The sequence below is a fragment of the Lagopus muta genome, chromosome 1, assembly GCF_023343835.1.
Source record: "Lagopus muta isolate bLagMut1 chromosome 1, bLagMut1 primary, whole genome shotgun sequence".
Lineage (NCBI taxonomy): Eukaryota > Metazoa > Chordata > Aves > Galliformes > Phasianidae > Lagopus > Lagopus muta.
The window spans coordinates 165,999,400-166,021,854 of NC_064433.1; the positions used below are offsets into that span (position 1 = coordinate 165,999,400).

The following is a 22,455-nucleotide window of genomic DNA, read 5'->3' on the forward strand; positions in this document are numbered from 1 at the left end:
TGACTCCATGTGGCCAGTCGCAGGCATGAAAAACTTTGAAAAGAAACCCTACACATATTCCTGAATTCACCCTTGTTTTGCTCGTGGCTTTGGGGAAAACTCTTCTTTTCTTACAGATTTCTGCAGCCTGCTGCATTACCCTGTCACTTCCAGAAAATAGGATTTCTCACCTACAGATGGTGAGGAGAGAGGAGGATAGCCGTGAACATTAGGCTGAAATTACTTGTCAAGTTTGATCAATTCATAGAAAGACAAAAATCCATTTTGAAAAGGCACAGTTGATTTTTTGAAGATTAGTAGCGGTGTCCTCACAGCTTCATTGTTTGGCTAAATTATACAAGGCTGCAGTTTATTACCTAAATGAAAGATATATTTGCATGTAGATGGTACATAAATTATTTCATTCTGCACTGGACAGTGGAATAAACTACCTCTCTCCTGTACACGTGCACACAAAAATGCACACATGCATACACTTACTTAAGACACAGGGCTGGTTCCTTTTTTATTCCTTCCTTTTCCTTTTATTGCCTTGTAAGTATTATTATTTGACAAAGCACTAGGGAAGGAGTACATTAATCTATTAAAGATAACAAAGCTTCATTATGACCCAAAACTCAGGAAAACAGATGAATAAATCTTTCATAATGGGGAGTAGCTATTCCCTCACTCTTCAAGCGAAGGAAAAAAGAGTTGATCTTAAAATAAACGTCCATGTGAATCCTGCTGTTCCTGCAGTGATTTCTTGTTGCAGCAATTTCTTCTTACAATTGAGGCATGTCATGATGCATTAATTACCATCTGTGTGGCTGTGTTTAATGGGAGCATTAAGAGACAATACCTGTTTTGCTCCCTCCTGGAGCAGTATTTATAGATGGCTGTGTGTGTGCCAGAAAACAGCTCCTGATCTACTGTAAGTTTTATGGTCTACCAATGTAGGCTGTTAGCAGGCAAGTAGTTGGCTGTCTCTGACAGGAAAAAAAGATAGGCATCATAAACACTTCCTGCTCTGATTTTTAGCCTGGTTTTATCTGGGTGGTGTTTTATGCAGCTTTCTTCTATGCAATGCACTATCTTCAGTGAAAGCCCCAGTATGGGCAGCTGGGGGAATTGGATATTCCAATAAAGTGGGCTGGTCCAGTTTAGCCCAGGGCACCAAGTGGGTTTGGAGAGCGAGAATAACCAAACTGGTGACACAGATCTCCCTACAATGACTGCAACAGAAGGTAGGATGCATCTTATGTAGATGCTGCAAGGCTGCAGAAATGTCCTGGGCTTGCAGAAAGGTCCAGCTGGGGATCTTCTTCCAATCACCTGCATGAGCCACGTTCCTGAGGTTTGGGCTGGAATGATAGCGTCAAGGCTATCATCTCTGGCACTTAAAAACTGAGGAAGATCAACACTCTTCCATGTAAGAAACAACTCAGTTCCCCATCTGGGACCATGTGGAAAGCTTGAAATATTATGAAAGCATTCTCTGACCCACTTTGTTGGCTGATCACAAGCGTGCAGCCTCAGGAAAAATAAAGCATCTTTTGCTTTTGGTTGTTCTCCCCTTTGTCCGTTTACATTTCATTTTCCTAAGATTAAAGAGGAAAAAAATTGAACTTGTGAACAGCGCCATGTTTCAGAACACTTTGCTGCAGCAGAAAGAAACAAAATTAAACAACTCCTTAAATTATTGCATTTTCAAAAAGAATCATCATCTCATTGTATGCATAGTATGTGGCAGGCCCTCATTAGCATCCCTGCCTATTTTTAGCCCCTGTTCTCACTATGCACAAAGTGGAGCTATGTTAAAGGAGGTTCCATGCTGCCTTCCCAAATGTCCACAGTCCACAGAAAGCCCTCTGCCCCTTCCTGCCTGTTTTTTTTTTGTTTGTTTGTTTGTTTTTTTTAGGTACAAAATCCCTCTTTGCAAACAAACAACTGCTCTGCAACCACCAGTTGTCCATGGGAAGTGAGGGAACATCACCTGCCAGCTCTTCCTCATCAGCAGCTCATTTTTTTTCTGCAAGAAATAAAACGACATTACTCCTTCTCTCCCAAAGCAGGTGTCCAAAGAGCTACAAGGAGTCATGAAATGACCTCCCTCCACTCTACAAAGAGAACTAAGGGTGACGTGTGCAGATGCAGACACCTTCCAGATACGTGGAATCAGGGGAGATGGCATCCATACTTCATGTCCAAGAGGAGAAGTTGGTTCTTGCAGACCTTTGAAATCTGCTTTCATTTGCACATACGGTAGGGATTTTCAGATGTCTCCAGCCTGGATCAGATACATTTTTCTTTCACTGTTTTGCTGAATTATTTGACATGAGCTCGATGTCCCTTGCAGCCAGGCTCCAGGAGGAACAAATGAGTGATAATGAGGCAGAAATTTGTATGAGAGTCAACAGGTCAGCTGGAGGTACCCTGCTCTGGGAAGAGGGTGGAGGTGGCTCCAATGTGCTATGAATATCCATCTTGCTTATCTGGTCAGGTTTGATCACTCAGCTTTTTTCAAGGCAATTTCTATCAAGCTTCATGAGAGCCTGAAACAGGTTTTGGCAATAAGAGAGCAAAGAAAAAGATTGATGCTAAAAGGAATTGACAGGCAATAGGGTTAGAGATCCTTCCCAATTCTGATCTTGCAAATAGCCAACCTGAAATTAAGAAACTAATCTCTGAAGGTCCTTGGCAATTTATTGGGTAATACTAATGTATATTCTTTGCCAATTCTACCAGAAGAAAAAAAAAAAACAACAAACACAACTCCCAAAGCCTGCAAGCCATGAGGAGAAGCCTGATGTTTCTCACACTCACAGAATCACACAAAGAATGGCCAGGGTTGGAAGGGACCTCAAGGATCATGAATGTCCAACCCCCCCACCACAGGCAGGGCCACCAGCCTTCCCATTTAATACTGGACCAGGCTGCCCAGGGCCCCATCCAACCTGGCCTTGAACACCTTCAGGGACGGGGCATCTACAACCTCTCTGGGCAGCCTGTTCCAGCACCTCACCATTCTCATAGTAAAGAACTTCCCCCCGATATCCAACCTAAATCTTCCCTCCCTCAACTTAAAACCATTTCCCCTTGTTGTGCTGCTATCTACCCTTTCAAAGAGTTGAATCCCCTCCTGTGTGTAGGCTCCCTTTAGATACTGAAAGGCTGCAATGAGGTTACCCTGCAATCTTCTCTTCTACAGGTTGAACAAGCCCAGCTCCCTCAGCCTGTCTTTGTAGGGGAGGTGCTCCAGCCCTCTACTCATCTTTGTGGCTCTCCTCTGGACCCTCTCCAACAGCTCTCTGTCTTTCTTGTATTGGAAGCCCCAAACCCAGGCACAGTACTCCAGATGGGGCCTCACAAGAGCAGAGCAGAGGGGGACAATCACCTCCCTGTCCCTGCTGGCCACCCCTCTTCTGATGGAGCCCAGGATACCATTTGCTTTCCAAGCTGCAAGAGCACACTGCTGGCTCATGTTCAGTTTTTCATCCATCAGGACTCCCAGGTCCTTCCCTGCAGGGATGCTCTCAAGGACCGCTCCTTCCAGTTGAAGAAAAGAAAATGCTAAGAACCCCTTTCTTTGTTTCCCCTCATGATCAGCTCTGGGCTAGATACAGAAGCAGATTACAAAGCTCAGATAGAATGCACTTTTTCAGGCTGTTGACACCAAATGCTGTGGGTGCTGAATCCAGCTCATGAGAACAACTGGGGGAGTCCAAGCTGGGCTTTGACTTTGCCATGTATTATGGTGATGGTGAAATTTTTCAGACTGATTGCAACTGCAGAAGATTAAAGGTAGACAACAACAAACTGTAAGGCAAGCTTTTGAAGGCAGTGCACTTTTACAATTGTTTCTTCCTAATACTTCATTTCTACCATCTCACGGTGCATCATTCTCTTCATAAAAAGTAGCTCTCCAACGCAAGTAGGTGACACAAGCTGGGAATACCAACTAGGACTTAATGGCATTTTCCTGTGCCAGATATTGTGAAGTGTTTTACAGATAGAAGGGTTTATTTCTGCTCTTTCAGGTAGTACATCATCATAAGAATTTCTAGAAAATTAAATATATTGATTCAGATTAAGCAATTCCTTCTAAGGTATAATTGCGTATTAAACCAAAGCACTTCATATAATGTAATATATTAGGTTAATGTCAAATATTTGAGAAGGGACTGTGGAAAATGAACTCCAACAACAAAAGTGTATATCAAAAATATATGGAAGAGAACACTGCTTAGTACAGTAAATTTCTTATCCAGTCCTATATCACTTTCTTTACCAATGTTGCATAACTCAACTGGGTTCAGACACGTTACTCATACTTGCCTTTGTGCTTAGTCCTTCTGTGTTCACTGAAATGTTAAAGCATACAGAAAAGTCTCCTGACTAAAACCCTATAAGAGTTGTGCACTGGACTTTAAGGAGCTGCTTAAAAATAGTGCCATCATAAGTCTCATGTGGCATAGCCATATATTGCCCAAGCAAGAAGAAGCAGATTCAGTTTCTCAGAGAATTTTATTGAGTTATTAGTAGAGTGATGATACTGTCTGAATTTTAAATAAAAAAATGTGCTTTTGAAGCTACTGTCCTTGATGCTCACAGACGGGCATATCTCGGTGTCTCAGAGGTTAAGTTAAGCATTTGGATTAGGTGACCTGAACTGTAATTAAAACATTGCATCCTCTTGTTAAGATCCCTCTTCTTCCCCATCAGCTGCAGGACTGCCCACCTGCCCACCTCCAACTGCTCCTTATTAGACATCTTGATGCTTCTTTCTAATTGAAGCCAGAATCCTGTCTCAGACTCTTTCTGATTTTCTGGCTGCTGCATGCTTTGCAATGCCTTGTGCTCATTTGCCGTAGGGTTAATCGTGTCTATCCTGGGAAATGACACTGTGTTATGACATGTGGCATCTAACACAAGGCTGAAGAGATAGCTGGGATCCCTAACCCTTTGGGAGTATGCAGTCTTGTGCAATTATGTTGACAAATGCAACCAGTTCACTAAAAAAAAAAAGGTGTCTCACAGAGTGGAGCAGGGGCTAAAAGCATCACACAATAAAAAAGGCTGGAACAGGCTCTGCTCTCATTAAGGACAGATGAGGAAAGATGTCCTGTAGTTCATTATTGCCCTGAGCTGCTGGAAATTTCCACATACCTGCAGCAGTGCAGTATGAAAACCAGCATGGGCGCAGCACTGAAAATCAGGGTTAACTGTGAGTGACTTGAAATTGCTTTGGTCCTTGTCTGCAGCGAGTGACAAAGTGTATTTAGTATACATGTTGTGATAATTAAGGGTAATGTCCCAATGGGGACAGCAGCCATTGAGATTTTCTCATCCAGGAAGAAGCAGTAAAGAAGTGAACTGAGGGCCTTTGACCCTCACACATCACCATGAACAAAATCAACATCCCCCCTAGTTGAAGAGCTTTGGATGGAGTTATCACCACTGAATGAGAAGAGAGCAAAAAGAAACAGGCATTTTGATGATGATGAAAATGTGTCCTATCATCACCACTGCCTTTCCCTAAGAGGACATGAGACCAAATGTTTGCGTAATGGAGGAGTCAGGAGGACCTCTCCTTACCACAGTCCCTCTATGGCACTTCTCATGGAAGACGAAAGCAGCCTCTATCTACACAGCCCTCTTCCAACCCAAGCCAGCTCAGTTAGCACTGCTCGGATCAAAGAGGACTGCCATTGAGTCTTTTAACATGCAATTATACTCTGAAAGGTCACTGTAAAACAGCTCTGCAAGGCCCCATGTTTATTGACTCTCTTCCCCAGCAATTTGCTTAGTTTACATGTAATGAGTAAATTCTGCTCTTGGCTGCTGCCCAGCCAATGGGTCTGAGAGCCAAGCCGTGCCTGCTTTCTGCCAGGCCATTATCACCAAACTAAAGGACAATCAAGAAAGACATCCGTCTTTTTAGCCTGGAAGTGTCCTTTCCTGTCATGTTTGCACTTGGGCACTGTATTGTAATCCTTCTTATCAACGTTCTCCCATTTCTTGTGATTTTCAACTGTGGATGAACTCCATCACTTCTTGTATTTGAGCTAGATTTGGGTGACATTTTGCACCATTGTTAACATTCATGTGCAGTGTAGATCCTACCCCAGCCACAAGGGTTCCAACCTGTTTCTAGAACTGTCTGTTATGTCTGCTTAAGGCCATCAATAGAAGAAAACAATTACACCTGTGATCTGTAGGGTTAAATTAGCTCCAGGATGAACAGCTGACATACTGTGAGCTGAGCAAGTGACTGAGCCTGGTAAAGTGATGGGACTATAATGGCAGGTTGGTTTCTGATGCTTGTTGGGGTGGCATAGTTGGATCCCACACATCACAGCAACACAGTGTGAGCATAATGGCTTCACAGTTTTTGAGCTGGAAAGGAATCTTTCTTGTCCTGAGTGGTTTAGGTATGTTTTTGCTTTTTTTTTTGTAGTAAGCCTCAATCTGGGGGATGCATCAGTTCTGGAAAAGAGCTGCACTCTGCCCACTCAGTACACGAATTATCACAGCCACTGAGGAACTGAAAGCCCAAAGTCTATGCCATCTTATCTGATAGCATTGGAGTTGAGTGGGAAGTGCCACAATTCCTGCATAAGGAAATGTCATGAGCTGTAGCACACCCTTCACTAAGGCTGCAGCTTGAGTGGATTCAGCAGTGACAAGTGCATTTAGCAGAAAGAAACCCTCTGTTTCTGCAAGCAAAGACAAGTTAAGACTCGTATTCAAGGACTTCTTAGCATCCAGGTCTGTACTTTTTCTCTCTGTGCACAATGCTGGCCCATCTCAGACAGTGCTGTGCTTCCTGGCTGCTCTCAGTGGCCCAGCCACCTACATGGCTGCTGACCCCTCTCTGGTCTGACCCTCCTAGAAAAGACAGATCACATGCAGAAATATGTTTTTAACACTACTTTTCACTGTCTGCACAACCTCAGGGCAACTTGTGTTGATTCACCCTATTGATAACACCATAGGACTGATGATGCTGCACATCAGCAGCATCAGTTGGTACAGATGTACACCACTGGAGGCTCAATCTCCACTGTATTTCAACACCGGAGGTATTGCACACAACTGCCATACAACAGCAACAACATTTTACAGGCTGTCAGGAACCCAGCCAGCCTTCTTCAGACCGGGGGCTGTCCCAATCTTCTGCCAATCCGTCAGAGCAGCTGTGCAGCGGCCTGGCTGCAGGCTGTTGGATAAATCTCCTTGGCAGCTTTCACACTGGTCACACCTTACAGTGGATATTTGTCTTCTTTTTTTTGCAGCTGTGGATAAATATTTCTTTGCAAATACTCCAGAAGTGGCTGAGCAGGGGCTATGATGTGTCAGAGTTCAGCCCTCTCTGGCTGCTGGAAATCCTTTCCCAAAAGCACACCACAAGAAAACACTGCCCAGAGGCAACAGCACTATATTTCTCCTTCACTCAGGACTCTCCTAGCTCATTTTTTTTTCTTTTTCAGTGCAGCATTTCTATGAATAATCAGGGTATAGCCCTGAGACTGCTGCTCTTCAGCATATCTTCTTCCACATCTCAATAACAAAAGCACAGGCATCACCCGAAGCTCATTTTGAGTTACGATTCCTTTCAGTATCAGCTGTTACTTTTAAAGATGTTATCAGTCCTGATAGGTCTCACTGTATTATTATTATTTTATGCTAGTGAGTTATACTGCTATTTATTTAGATTACTGCATTTCTCAGAGACCTTTCTGTGGATCAGGACCCCAGTGTGGAAGATACAGTGTCACCTACCATGTTTTGAGGAGTGCTCTCATTGAGATCTGAAACAGCCTTATGCTTCTGTTCAAGATTCTATTTAATTCTCAAAGCTAAGAGAGGGACTGTCATTGATTTCAACTGCTGTTGGACTAAACATCACTAGCGCTTGTGACATCCAGCTCTGTGGTCTGTTCATTTGCCAAGATTTATTAGAAGAGAGCCAAACAGATCCCTGAGGGTATATCTAGTGTTCCTGCTGTGAAAAGCAGAGGCAAAGGCCTAAGGCTTTCCTGCATTCCTCCATTTGCAAACACGCTGGCGAGACGAGCAGAGCCTCTATGGAGCTGTGGTATCTCATGCTTTAAAACCATCTTAACCTACAAGTCAGTACTAGCAGGTTTGTAGAGAACAGCCTTAAAATCATCCAAAGCTTCAAGTCAGCTGCCTGACAGATGTTATCTTCAATAAATGAAGTAGTGATCAGGACATGAAGGAAATGTTTGCACAAGTCATGCTTGCAGCTCTGTATCAAGCCAAATGAGGCTTTGGCTTCACCCTGAACAAGTGGGAGATGCAGCGCTCTCCCTGCAGTCCAGGCAGTCTAGTTAGAAAAGAAGGCTCCTTTCCAGAGTTATTTCATCCGTGACAGTGTTAGCTTTGCTTTTTGGAGCAGTCTCCCTTAATTGAGAAAGCAAGAATACCTACGTTTCTCTTGAACTCAAGCCAATGGGACTTGACTGGCACTGGAATTACTCTCGCTTAGCAGACTGTGGCAATAAAGAAAGTGCTTTTAAGACTCTGCCCCACATTTCAGTTTTTGTTTGAATAAGTTTATTTAATAAGTTTATTTCTTTGTCTAAAAGCCTTGATTTTTTTGGCCTGTGCTGCATGGATGTTCAGGTAGTTCTTCATTGTTGCCATGAAAGTTCAAAGCCATTTATCTTCAGTACGGTTACTTGATGCAATTTCTTACTGCACGCACCCTTCAGTCCTGGGGCTTTCTACAAGATTAAGTGATGTATTCAGATAGAAAATGTCTCAGGAGGATTTTCAGTATTTGGAAGATAGAGAGCTCATTCTATTTGAAGGACAGCAGCCTTTGTAATTGGTGTTTCCCATTTGCCTCCCTTGGAAAGAATGTCTTTGTGAGCACAGTCCTCATCAAGGATATGAGGTATTGGTGCGATCTAGTGTTGTGCCAAAGATTTTTTAGGGCAATTTGCCCACCTTGGGGGTAGAGGTGAAGAGCTTTTTGCCCTTTGCTCAGCTGGTGTGAGCACTCAGGACTAATTAAATCTGAAAGCAAACAAAAAAGAACCATTTTCTTGTGTCTGACTGTTTACAAGTTGCAGCTCCACTGGGAAAAGGCATTGTGATCCAGCTGGAGCAGAAATGCTTCCCTGTGTCTGTTCTGACTCTCCCATCAAAGTGTTTTTCAGGTGTGTTATAGGCTGGAAACTCAGATAAATCACCCATACTACAGTATTGTCGATCAGCCTTCATTCCTCTGATACCCAAAAGAGAGTCATGTAGCAGCACCCAGCAATTTATTGTAACCCATTCGTTTTATTATAACCTTTTCATTTTTCAGAATTTACCACCTCTCCTTTCTTTAATAGCTTACTGGCCTGTATTCATAAAAGATAGTTTGAAATGTAGGATATGAAATCACAGTCCAGTGGGAAGGGGACTACTGCCCTACTTCTCAGCAAACCCTCCGGCTGGCACTGTTAGCTCGCATATAGCAAGAACCTTTGTCATCTTCAAGATGATGAGCACCAGAATGCTTCAGCTGATTTATAAGGAGTCATGGATATATGATGTGAGCTTAATTCATAATGGGATTGAGCTAAAAGCACTAATCCTATTTTACTGTAGACCTGGCATTAACATTCACACTGTCTGATGGATAGTGCAGAAGAACCAAAGTAGGATTTCTGTAGGGTCTGGTGGCAATCCAGCTGGCTCAGCCTGATGAAATTGTTGCAGTTTACTAATTTGGGCACAAGAAAGTCTGTTCATGAGCACAGATATGCAAAAACTTTAAAAATACTCGATTTTGTCTATTTAAAAATAAAATATAAAATGTAAGGACTAGAAGGAATGGCTTCAAGCTGTGCCAGTGGAGATTCAGGCTGGACGTTAGGAAATACTACTTCTCTGAAAGAGTGGTCAGGCACTGGAATGGGCTGCCCAGGGAGGTGATGGAGTCATTGACCCTGGAGGTGTTCAAGGAACGTTTGGATGTTGTGTTGAGGGATGGTTCAGTGAGATCTATTGGTTGGATGGTTGGACTGGGTGATCTTGTGGATCTTTTCCAACCTTGGAATTTCTATGATTCTATGAAAATAAACAAAGATTTTTGCTGTCAGGTAGGTAAGAAATCAGAAATTTGCAACACCTTTGTAGCAACATTTTAGGTATTTTCTTCTGTACTGAAATAAGTTTACGTCCTTACTTCACAGAGACGTAGGGCTGTGTTTTCCACTTCTTTCAAGGTGTCTGGAGTGACTGGATATAATGCATCAAAAAGATACAAAATATCGGAGTATAAAATTAACTCTAGAATCTAAAAATTCAGAAACTCATTTTAGAAACCAAATTACAGCTGCCTTGTATCCATGATCAGATAGCTGTAAAAAGCTCTATATTATGAGCACTGTAATAATGCGTGTAAACCAAATTCATTGTTGATCCTACTCACCAGCATTTCAGAATTTATGTTCCATCACGTAGAATATTTGCTTCACCTTTGCTTTATGGCAGTAAAGAGTTGTTCATAGGCTTTTATTATGAGGGAATTAGAATGTCTTCCATACAAGAAAGTCCTTAGATAGACCCTTAAACTTTCGAGTTTTATGTGGAAATGCTTATTAAGCGTGGTTTTTGGTACCCATAGAATCATAAAATCATAAAAATTGTAAAAGACCTCTAGGATCATCCATTCCAACCATCAGCCCATCCCCACCATGCTTACTAATTATGTCCCTCAATGCCACATCCGCATGGTTTTTGAACACCTCTATGTATGATGACTGCACCACCTCTCTGGGCAGCCTGTTACAATGCCTCACCAGTTGTTCTGAGAAGAAATGTTTCGTAATACCCAACCTGAACCTCCTCTGGCACTACTTAAAGCCATTACCTCATAGAGAGCAGTAAGAAAGATTTAAGAATGGGCACCCATAAAGCAGAGCAGGAGGAGTCTAGCAGCACCACAGACCATGAAAGGGAAAGCCAAGGCTGAGAGTCTGAGAGAGGGCTTGAAAGGATTTCCACCAGAAAATAGGGAGGACGTGGAAAGCAATGAGAAAACTGAACTGTGTTTGGTTATGTGAAGGCTCTGGTAGAAGGACATGTGGGATGTGAGGAGATCTGTGATGTGGAAGTCAGATATCCACAGTGCCTCCAGCACTGTAGGAATCAGAAAATCAAGAAATGGCGAGAGATGGAAATGCCCATCCCAGAGAACTGCTGCTGTCACATTCCTCCTGACAGATATGTAACAGTGCTCTGGCTGAGATCATGCCCAGAAAATACCAACAGTGTACTTTTAATTTCAGTAGATATTTCAAGAGCCAAAGATGCCAGCTGGAGGGAAGTAATCTGAAACATGTGAATGAATACCTGAGGAATATCCCTCCTGCAGAGCGGGTTGTGATCAGACAACAAAAGCAGTACTATGTTAGATCTCTTCCACAGTGCACAAAGAGTTCAGGAAGTTTAGGCTAGAGAAACTGGGTTGGTTTGGGTTTTTTTGTTTGTTTGTTTGGGTTTTTTTTTGTTTTTTGTTTTTTTTTGAAGCTTTATTGCTTTTTCTTTTAGTTCAGCAGCAGAATATTTGCCGGAGGAGCTGGAGAAGTTTCAGTTCACAAAAGTGCCAATGATTTATTTATTACCATCATTTAGGGAAAGGGCAGCAGTTGCTGGTTCTGAATATTTAACATTGCAGGGAAACAGCAAGCCACTCTGAAGGCTGTGCATTTTGGTAAAGTGCTGCAAACCAGAATGGCCCCGGAAAATGTGGAGACAGAAGAGCTGTGTAAGTATATCCCTGTATATATGTACTGCATACCAGACTGAGCCTTCTTGAGATCTCAGCCTCCATTCCTTTGTGGTCATGAGCAGCCTGCTGAAGAGGTCTTGGCTCCTCTCTGAGCAGCAGCCAGCTGTGAAAGCCCAAGTGAGGACATGAGGTGACTCAAAAGATGCATTACCAGCATTCATCGGAAATCTGCAATTTGCTTTATTCGTGCACTATTTTCAGAAATTTCCAGGGGAGCAGCAGGTGGTGGAAATTAGCACCAGGGCTTTTCCTACCCAAAGCTGGCTATCTAAGATGCCTTATGAATTGCGGAAAGCTTGTCCTTAGCTCACTTGTCTCATTCCTTAGTTTTCCATGGGACTCAGGCAAGCAGCCTCAGCCTCTGCTGCTACTAGCTGACACAACCCACTGACTGCTTCTCAGAAAAGCATTCAGCAGCAACCAGGCCGAGCACTGGGAGATGGCCAGCACCTGCCTCTGGTGCTCCCCAAGGAGACACCTAAGGGAGAATCTCCTGTGACCACTGCTGTCTGTGAAGTACGCTCAGCAGAAGAAAGGGACCACCCCCACACCCAAGTATATAGAAGGAAAAAAATAAGGTTATTTTTAAAGCAATACATTACAAATCTCTTGGCCAATTTACAAGCAGATATTCCCAGCTGCATGGGAAAAGTTTGTCCAGAGAAGCTGTGGATGCTCCACCCCTGGAGATGTTCAAGGCCAGGCTGGATGGTGCTCTGAGCAGCTTGATCAGGTAAGTGGTACCCCTGCCTACAGCAGGGAGTTGGAACTGGGTGGGATTTTGAAGTCCCTTCCAACCTAAGCCAGTCTATGATTCTTTGATTCCAGCTGTGTTGTTTCAAGTCAATGCCTGTTGGCACAAGCTGCGGGGCTAAGGGGTAAAGAATTCAATAGATAGATTAGTACAAATTTAGGGCTATCCTAAATTTAATTTTCTGAAAATCTCTTTTTGAATACATGAGGAAATAGTAGCTAAAAGGTGAATACTCTGATTTTTTATTATGGATACCCTGGCAAGTCTTTTGTTCCCCATCATGAGAAGTGAGTGAGATTTAACCATACTCACGGTGACTTCTCATTAAATGTTGTGATTGATTTAATGCAAGATGAGGCTTCCCAGGCCATGTCTCAGCAGAGGAAGTGACTTCTCTTCTACAGTGTTCAAAGTCTGTCTGGAGAGCTTTACCTCCCCTGGAGCCAAAGGGAACTATGAAACCACAAACTTCCTGGGGTTTGGTTGTGACCAGTATAAACATTACATCTCTGTTGCCGATGAGGAAAATGGGGAACATGGGGAGATAAGTAAACATTTCAAAATATAGGTGGGAGGGGAGGCACAGGCTTCCTCTGGTAGTCTGAGGCCTTTTGCAAACCAGCCCACTTGCAGTCAGCTCAGTGCAGTACATCAGTTTCTCTGAAGCTGCTCCTGAATCAGTGATCAAGGAATTTATCCAAATTGAGTGTTCTTGTACCTTAGTGGAATACTTTGTGTTTACCGGACATGCAGGCCTTCTTAATACCTAGCAATTAGGCAAGCAATGGAAGAAGTGGCATTCTCAAACCAAAGGATTTTGTGAATCATCCTGGTGTACTTTCCAGGAGAGCAGCATCAAGCCAAAAGGCTCCAGTGTTGCTGAAAGGCGACAATAAATTGATCAGCCTCTTTAAAATTTCTCATAAAATTGTATTAACAAAACAGTAAATACATTACACAGAGACCGTAACCACAGGATGTTTACATAATGCCCACTGTGGACCAGTACTAAATACCATAAAAGACCTGAGACCCCCCCAAAAAGTCTGCAAGTTCTGGCTCTCACAAAGCAGCTGGAGCACCATTATTCCTCCTCCTCCTTCTCTTCCTCTTCTCCCTCAGATTTCAGCTTCACTGTTGTGAACTTTGCTGGTGGTTATTGCAATTCCTATTGCTAGGCTCCCATTATCAGCAAAGAGCTGAGCCAGGGAAGTGTTCAGAACAAGGCAGTCCCCATCTGAAATGACAGAGTCTACGCACTCCAGCACCGACCTCGGAGTTGCCTCCCACTTGAGGCGCCTCTGGTTCCTGTTGAGCTCGAGCCGATAGGTGAAGTTGTCAGCCTGGGTTTGCGTGCCGATCAGCATCATGGTGGCAAAGAACTGGGGGTGACCTTTGTACTTCTCCTGCTTCCTGAGAACCAGCAAAAACTGGTGGCCAAGGCAAGAGTGCATGATGATCCAGTCCGTGGGTGCGGGCAGGTGCATGTCCGTGGCCAGGAAGACAATCTCTGCCCCCTGAAGGATGTTGATGCGGTGAGTTTGCCTCAGGTGGGACACCACCACCTCCAGGTGCCCTTCCCATGGGCAGGAGAAGAGAGGACACATGCAGGGAACCAGCTGGGGGTCGTGCACTGCTTCATGGTGATGGCAGGGAGGAAGGCTGCCTTGCTCCGTGGATGTCTGTGCAACTGCACAACGGGTTGGTGCATACTATGAGAAGGGAGAAATCATAGAATCATCAAGACTGGAAAAGACCTCTAAGATCACCTTTTCTGACCATCAACCCATCGCCACCATGCCCACTGGCCCATGCCCCTCAGTGCCACATCTACATGCTTTTTGAGCCTGCAGGGACGGTGACTCCACCACCTCCCTGGGTAGCCTGTGCCAGTGCCTCACTGCTCTCTCTGAGAAGTTGTTTTACCTAATGTCCAACTTGAACCACTCCTGGTACAACTTATGGTCATTAACTATCATCCTATCAGTAGCCACCTGGGAAAAGAGACTGACTTCAACCTCATGACAACCTCGTGTCAAGGAGTTGTAGAGAGTGATAAATCGCTAACAATAGTAGGTGGGCAAGGAACCAGTGCAGATATGTAGGGTGCAGACCCCACAAACACCAGTCACCTGATATCCCAACTAAAACAGCATCAGAGGGAGCCCCAAGAACACAACACTCCTGAAACCAGACTGAGATCAGAGGTGATACAAGCCTGGATTTGCACAGCAAAATATGCTAGCAGATGCCTTGTTCTCCAGAAGAGAGAAACCATTTGAGCCATGATAAGTAACCTTAAATGAAAGTGATGTATGTGTTTCAAGAGCAATTTCATTAGTTCAGGGGGAAAATCTGATTAAAAAGAAAAAAAAGCCCTACAAAACAAGGACAGCATGGGGCATTTTATATGGTTACAGCTCTTGCAGCTCAGAACAAGGAAATGAAATATGTACAGCTTTATTATGCTTTAATGAAACACACTGGCAAATACAGGCATTTCTTCTGAAATGATATGCTTTATAACACCCATAATTCGTGAAATAAAAGTCAGTTTTTATTGTATACAGTTCCTTCATTTTTTTCTGGTCAATGTATTTGTGCTTAACTGATGCACTTTCCTCCATAAATCCTAAATGGCTCTTGAAGGTAGATAGATGGTAAATTTAGAATGCTAAAGTTAATTTGGATTAAAGTAAGGCAGCTAAATGGGAAGGCAGAGGCTCTAGCAGAATGATAGCATGTGATGACTAGGAAGCAAACTGCACTTCTTCTGTCAAGCAGGCATTGTTGAAGAGAAATGAGTAAGTTTTATCCAACCAAAAGAGTGTCCATGTGTAATGGTATTTGGGAAGAGTAATGGCTCTGCTGCAATAACTCCATGCATAGGCAAACCCTCAGGCATCCACATGATGGTCATGATTCATCCAGCCTAATTTTAAGCATTTACTTCAGCCATCTGAGACAGAAACCTGGTTACCTTAGACTGTCTTTGTAGTCAATAGAGGGATGCAGCCCTTTCCACCAGCTGATTCTGACCTTGGCTGGAGTAATTCACCTCTTAAATGTGGCAGTGGCTGCTGCCAGAGAGACTAAAGCTAAGATCCAATTTGCCTGGTCAGACCTCAATTTTAGATGCTTCCATGTAGAGGGGAGATTATCTCCTGAACTGTTTTGGAGATGCTTGTAAGGTACATAAGAATTAAGAGTATATATATATATGAATGCATTCATTTTGTTTCAATGTATGTTTTCTAAAGGTTCTTATAATTCCCAACACCCAAATGGTAGTGACTACAGTCTGCTATGGGTTTATTACTTAGAGTTGTTGGGTGGGATAAGTCAAGGTTTCTCTTGCCCATACACATGTCCTGCTGCTTGAGACCCTGTAATTTTGCCACCATCTTTCTCGAAAGGTGTTTCTATACAGGGACTGGTGAGGGAAAAGCTTAAAAATACAAAGTGGGTATAACCCTGGGGTGCGTATATCTGCATAACCAATAAAAGCAGAACTAGAAGGTGCAACCTGTGAGATGTGTGTCCATGTAATGCTGCCTCTGAGGCTCTCTGTTACTGCTGCCATCAGTTTCCACCTCCAGAATTTGCATTTTTTGCTTTCCAAGACAATTTGGAAGAGAAGCTCTTGTGTTAGCTATCCCAACTCTTAGACAGCCAGGGTTTCCTTGCCAACCAGGACAATAAAAGTTCTTGGTGTTCATTCAGAATCTCCATTTGTCTGAGGAATGTGATGGCCAGGCCAGGGTTACGATTGCTGTTGCATATTCACAGAATCATAGAAATGGAGCACAACTGAGGCTGGCAGGGCTCTCTGGGCCCTTCTGCTCCAAACCGTGCTCCAGCAGGAACACCCAGAGCAGGATGCCTAGGGCCACATCCAGATAGTGCATAGCTCTTCCCAAGACCCTGAGCACAAAAGCGAGGTGTTTTTACGTTCTCTGACACCTGATATGAAGAATAATGTACTATTTAAATGCTGTTATTGAACTTTCCAGCTTTTTCTTTGGAGAGTTATTACTTTAATAGTACTGTTCTGCTTCCTTCTTCCCTCATTTTTTATTTGTTTTGCTGTATAAAATTCAGGAATATAAACTTTTCAACAAGATAATGAATTGAGGACAGATAAATGACTATCATTGTCTGGGAAATAAAGCAGGTCATTATAAGCTAATCGAGGTTTGTGGCTTTAGCTGCCTACTTATCGCTCTGGGATTGCTGCAGAGGACTGGTTCACACTTAATTCTACATTAATTTTTGCATCCCATTAAGATGAAAGTTATGGTTAATTTAAACTCTTTTGGTGAAGGAAGCTCTGCAATGGCAGATCGTAAAAGCCTTTTAAAAAATCCCTGAAATGCTAATTGCCTCATAAAATGAATTCTAATCTCCCAATCTAATACAGTGGGTGTGAGCAATTACTTTTTCTCACCAAACTGTTAATGCAACATTAGTGATTATACTAATTAAAACTAATGAACTCATACTCACATGCTGATAAACCTCTCAACCACTCGACAAGTTCCAGCCTTCTATCAGTTTTATTTAACTCCTCTTTTGGAAGATGAATCTTAAATTAACCTCTTGAATAACATTCAAAATTGGGTTTTGAAATGTAAAGCTTTATAGACTGTGTATAATTCCTCTCCAAAGATTACCAGAGTCAGAGAAACCATTTCCACTGAGGCTGTAATTGAATTTAGAAATGCATTCTCCTAATTTGATAAGCATGGAGTGCATTGGTAGCTCATCGGTCTAAATTGTATTCAAAATAAGAAAGTTGAGGTCTCTCCAAAATCATGATATGACAATCATGTTTTTATGACTCAGGAACAAGAAAAATAAATTTCAGTGAGCAATTTATTCATCGTATATTGCTCCTTTCCTTCGTTTGTGATTTCTTGGTGTGCAAATAAATGAGAATTCCCTCCAGCATGTTCCATTCCTGAAAGGTTCTTATGAGTTGTTATGAGTTGTTTCTGCAATTAATTTTTTGGTCCAGCCTCATTCAGCTCAAGTTTGTTGAAAATTCTAGAATTCCTGTGCAAACCACATGATCTATTTTTGTTCTCTGATCGTGGTGAGAAGGATTTTCAAAATCTGATTTCTGAATTATTCAACGTTCTTGCTTCCAACTTGTGAATTCTGTAATATTTTGACAGAAATATTTTAAAAATTCCCAGTCTCTGTGAAAAACGTTTCACAGAAAAACTGCTTTTTAACTTACATTTTTTGGGGTAGAACTGTAACTGCAGGGGTGCCTCTGCACTTGTTTGTCTTTCATATGGCTGTTACTTGAGCCTCTAAAACTAAAAGGTGGAACAGACATAAAACATTTCAAAAATCTCATTCTGAATAGTCTCTTATCTTCTTGGTCAATTCCAGCCAAATTTCAGCATGATAGAAGTGTCAAAGACTAATCTCACCACTTTTCTGGGCAGGTTGAGAGATTTAACCCTTTCATGTCTCCAGAGAAGTGCATCTTGCCAAATGGGCAAATAACATTTTCAGATTGGAGAACATAAACAACTGCAGCTTGAGTCCAAATATAATATCAGACACCAGAAAATCCACATGAGACAGTGTCTTTTTTAACAGGAGAAAAGCCTTTAGTCAGAATGCTCCTCATTAAATGTAAAATAATCCAGTCCTGAAATGCAAGCCACAGGAAAGCAGGCTCTGCTGCTTACAGACCAATGTCTTTTTAACGATGTGGTTTATTACAATGTAATTCTCTGTACATTAGGCAAAGAGCAATTTACAAATACGTGGTGCTTTTCTCTTCATGGAAGATACTTACATCTGAAGCTGAGACACAGCATCTCTGTGTCCTGTCCCAACATTTCTATAGACTTTCTGAAGAGTCTGAAGACTTTCTAGACTGCTAAAAATTCAACACATCACTCCAGGTATGACTCATCTGTTCTAACTTTGAAACATGAGGAGTAGGTGTCTAAGTCTGAAGTGCATCAGTTCCTTTTACAACTCAAGGAGAACTCAGAAGTGTAATTCACTTCATCTTGGGAGAGACCAAAGCAACGTCCCCCTAGGCACTGGTCTCTACATACAAGAGGTGTCATCCATCCTCAGGGCAAATTTGTATGATTTTTTCCTTTTGATGCAGCCCAGGATACAGTTGGCCTTTTGGGCTGCAAGAGCACACTGCTGGCTCATGTCCAGCTTTTCATCCACCAGAACCCCCCAAGTCCTTCGCCATGTGGTGGCTCTCAAGTTCTCCTCCCAGTCTGGAATAGCCTCAACCCAAGGACAGCTTGGCCTTGTTGAACCTCATTAGGTTCCTGTGTGTCCATTTTTCAAGCCTGTCCAGGTCCCTCTGGAAGGCATCCTTTTCCTCTATTGTGTCAACCGCATCACTTTGCTGAGGGTGCTCTCAATGCCACTGTCTATGTGTCTATGTCGTTGATGTTGAAGAGCATCAGTCCCAAGACGGAATCCTGGGGACACTACTCATCATGGGCTTTCACCTGGACACAGAGCCATTTACCACTACCCTCTGGCTGTGACCATCCAACCAATTCTTTACCCACCGAATAGTCCAGCCTTCAAACTCACATCTTGGGGTATGTGACTTTTTGGGGATTTTGTCCAAGAAAAGGATGCAGCTCCCCTAGTTCCCGGTGCTCTAGCCCTTTAACCACAGCAGATGCTTTTGTCGGAGCTTTACAGTTACTTTTGGAGATTCTCTTGCAACAAATTGGTAGTAAAATGCACCATTTCTTCAATTTTCTTACCATCTTCTTCCTTTTCCCTGGTTTTGGAGGCTCTGTCTCTTCTTCTCATCTGTATGGAAAATGCTCCAATAATTTCCTAATTCTCAGCTTCTTTCTGCCTCATAAAAGCTTCACCACCCACTAATATCTACCTCCATGCTACTTACACCCACCACGAGGGACAGATGTTCCAAAGAACTATAAAGGTGACATGAAGAGACTAGTCAGCCTTTAATCCTGGTCTTCATTTAATTTCTCTTCTCCTGTTTTTTTTTTTTTTTATTATTATGCTAATGAGATTTTGTAAATCTCTCAGATGAAAGAAAAGAGAAGAAAGAAAAGAAGCCCCTCAACCTATTTTGTAAAAAGCTCTACTTCCATATCTGAAATTAAGAAGCCCAAATCAGGACTCATGTTGAGGATTTACTTAAAATTTTAATTACATAAAATCCTATTAATTATGAATGCATCAGTTGAATTTCTTAAGCACTGAATATTAGTTGCAGCTTTGGCAGTGGATATAGCTGTTTTCCCCTTTATCAAATGGCAGCAAGAAGACAACTTCAAGCTCATTCTGCTAATCTCACTTTAAAACATCACCAAGTGTGACTTGGTGACACAGCACATGATATGTGTTAATGGCTCTCCTCATGCTAATGACACACCTCTAAACATGCAGTAGACGCTGCTCTAGTCCACATCTGTTCTGCAGCACCACGATTCCTGGTATCAGAGGACCCTGAATTTTAAATGGAGTCACACATCTTAAGAGATATTTTGTAAAAAAAAAAAAAAAAGAAAAAAGAAAAAAAAATTGCTTTTAGTGGTACTTATATATGTACAAAAAAGGAGTTGCAGCATTTTAAATGTATCCTGGATGGAAAGACAAAAGACAGACCGTTTTGTATTTCAAAAAGCAAGATTTTCAGAATAAACTGTCTGGCAGTTTTGAAGTGCAAGAAAAAAAAATAAATCAAGAAACTTGAAATCCTTCAATACACTGAAACAATATCATTATAATGAAATATAGACAGGATCCAGTAAAGCATCTTAGCTGAGTACATGCTTTCCTAGGGAAACCCAAGCAGAGACATGAAGCAGGTGGAACGAGGTCATGATCTCCAGCTCTCCTGCTTTAAAAAACAACTTTGATGAACCTCTCATGTGGGACGATAACAAAATTTCCCATTTTTCAGGCTGAAGAGAGATGAACCACCTCACTAGCCCTCAGCCAAGCTGCAAATGGGTTGTGACCATCCAGACAAACGATGCCAATTTAGCTCCTTTTTTGATTGGTTCTTATTCTGCATCTAGTCTGAGATCACCTTCTGTGCTTTGAGGAATAAAATATCTGCATTACATACAAGCACAACTGCACACAAGAGTGATTCCTGTGGAGCACCTGTCACAGATACTTGCTAACCAAAATATATGAAAAACATGGAGATGAAAAAGAAGCAGCTTGACCTGTGGACATCCGGAGGGTCGACAAATTCATGGAATCGTAGAATCATCAAAGTTGGAAAAGACTTCTAAGATCATCTAGTCCGACCATCAGCCCATCCCCACCATGCCCATTAACCACATCCCTCAGTGTCACATCCACACGGCTCCTGAACACCTCCAGGGATGTTGACTCCATCACCTCCTTGGGCAGCCAGTTCCAGTGCATTACCACTCCTTCTGAGAATAAATTTTTCCTAATATCCAACCTGACCCTCCCTTGGCGCAACTTAAGGCCATTACCTCTTGTCCTATCACTGTTACCTGAGATAACAAGTTGATATATATCACCTGCTCTGCAGTAATTGTCTTGTGCAGACTATAAGGGCTTAACAAAGTATCAGTCTTAGATTTAAGATCTGTAATAAGAGAAAAAAAAGGCATCCTGGCTTTGAATTGGCATGAAGAATGAAAAGAATTAAAAGATATGCTCACAGAATCCATATAACTCTGCTCGCTTCCTACTCTCTGTTACTTGTGTTTAGGGACTGTTGAGAGAAACCCTTGAGAGCAGTTTCCTGGAAATTCTGAAGAGTTTTTGAAACTAAGAGGAAAGCTGCTCTTGTTCCTCAAGAAAAGGCCAGCAAGGCCACATGGCCTGTATCCTTTAGCCTTTTACAGAGATATCCATGCAAGGAGCTGAAATGAGGTTGTTTTGGTCAAGAGCACTCTTCTGCAGGAGCTGCTCTGCCACTGTGAGCATGCAAGGAGTGGGCATGGGCTCTGGCTCCAGCCTGGGGAACTTCCCTGAGCTGCAGTTGGCTGCTCGTAGAATCAAAGAATTGCTCAGGTTGGAAAAGACCTTAAAGTTCAACCACAACCTGACCATACTGCCCTAATTCTAACATCCTTCTGCTAAATCATGTCTCTGAGCACCACATCCAAACAGTTTTAAACACATTCAGGGATGGTGACTCAACCACCTCCCTGGGGAGCATATTCCAATGCTTAGCAACCCTTTCTGTAAAGAAGCTTTTCCTGATATCCAACCTAACTTTACCCTGGCACAACTTAAGGCCATTTCCCCTTGTCCTGTCACCTATCACCAGTGAGAACAGACCAACCCCACTCTTGCTGTAATCAGTACTGCTGTAAGCAGTACTGCTTGTGTCTGTGGGTGATGTAGTGAGTGGTCTGCATATATAAAAAGAGATAATCCAAATTGTAGAATATCTGAAGATTCAGTTCATCCTTTATCCACTTTGTATTTTGTAAAATGCCTGTTAACAGAGTGCAAAACCATTTAAGGCTTTAATTAATAGCAAAGAGATAAAGTAGTTCCAGGCTTCATCTGCTGTGTCTGATAGGGAAGGCAGAGTTCACAGGAGCCCTATATCTGACCTGTTGATTTTTCGTTTTACATTTGCACTGAAGAAGATATTAATATGGAAAAGAGTAAAAGAAAAAAGAAGAAATGATTGCCCACAGTGCTCATAAACTTGCCAGTTCAGACTGGCTCTATTAACTCATCATCCAATATTCATTTACAAGTTACTACAGTAACAGCAGGTCTCCAAGAAGAGCAGATTTGCTACTGTCATCTTAGATAATTAGACCAAATCCATCCCTAGACAATCAAAATGCTTCCCTTCCATCAGGCAACCTCCAGCTATCAAAATTACATGACATTTAAATTCACTAACTTCTCTCTCAGC

General features: G+C 42.4%; 1 protein-coding gene across 3 annotated transcripts in view; it reads right to left on the reverse strand.

The window, feature by feature from the left end:
• Nucleotides 1-22,455, reverse strand: part of SIAH3 (siah E3 ubiquitin protein ligase family member 3) — a 102,224-nt gene that overhangs the window by 51,045 nt on the left and 28,724 nt on the right. Inside the window, exon 2 of one of the 3 annotated variants that reach the window (XM_048957789.1) lies at nt 13,516-14,263. The exons of the other annotated variants lie outside the window; for them this stretch is intronic. Within the exon in view, the coding sequence (XP_048813746.1) occupies nt 13,670-14,263 (594 nt within the window). The 3' untranslated portion in view covers nt 13,516-13,669. Of the gene's footprint in view, nt 1-13,515; nt 14,264-22,455 lie in introns of those variants that run through there. 3 annotated transcript variants of the gene reach the window in all.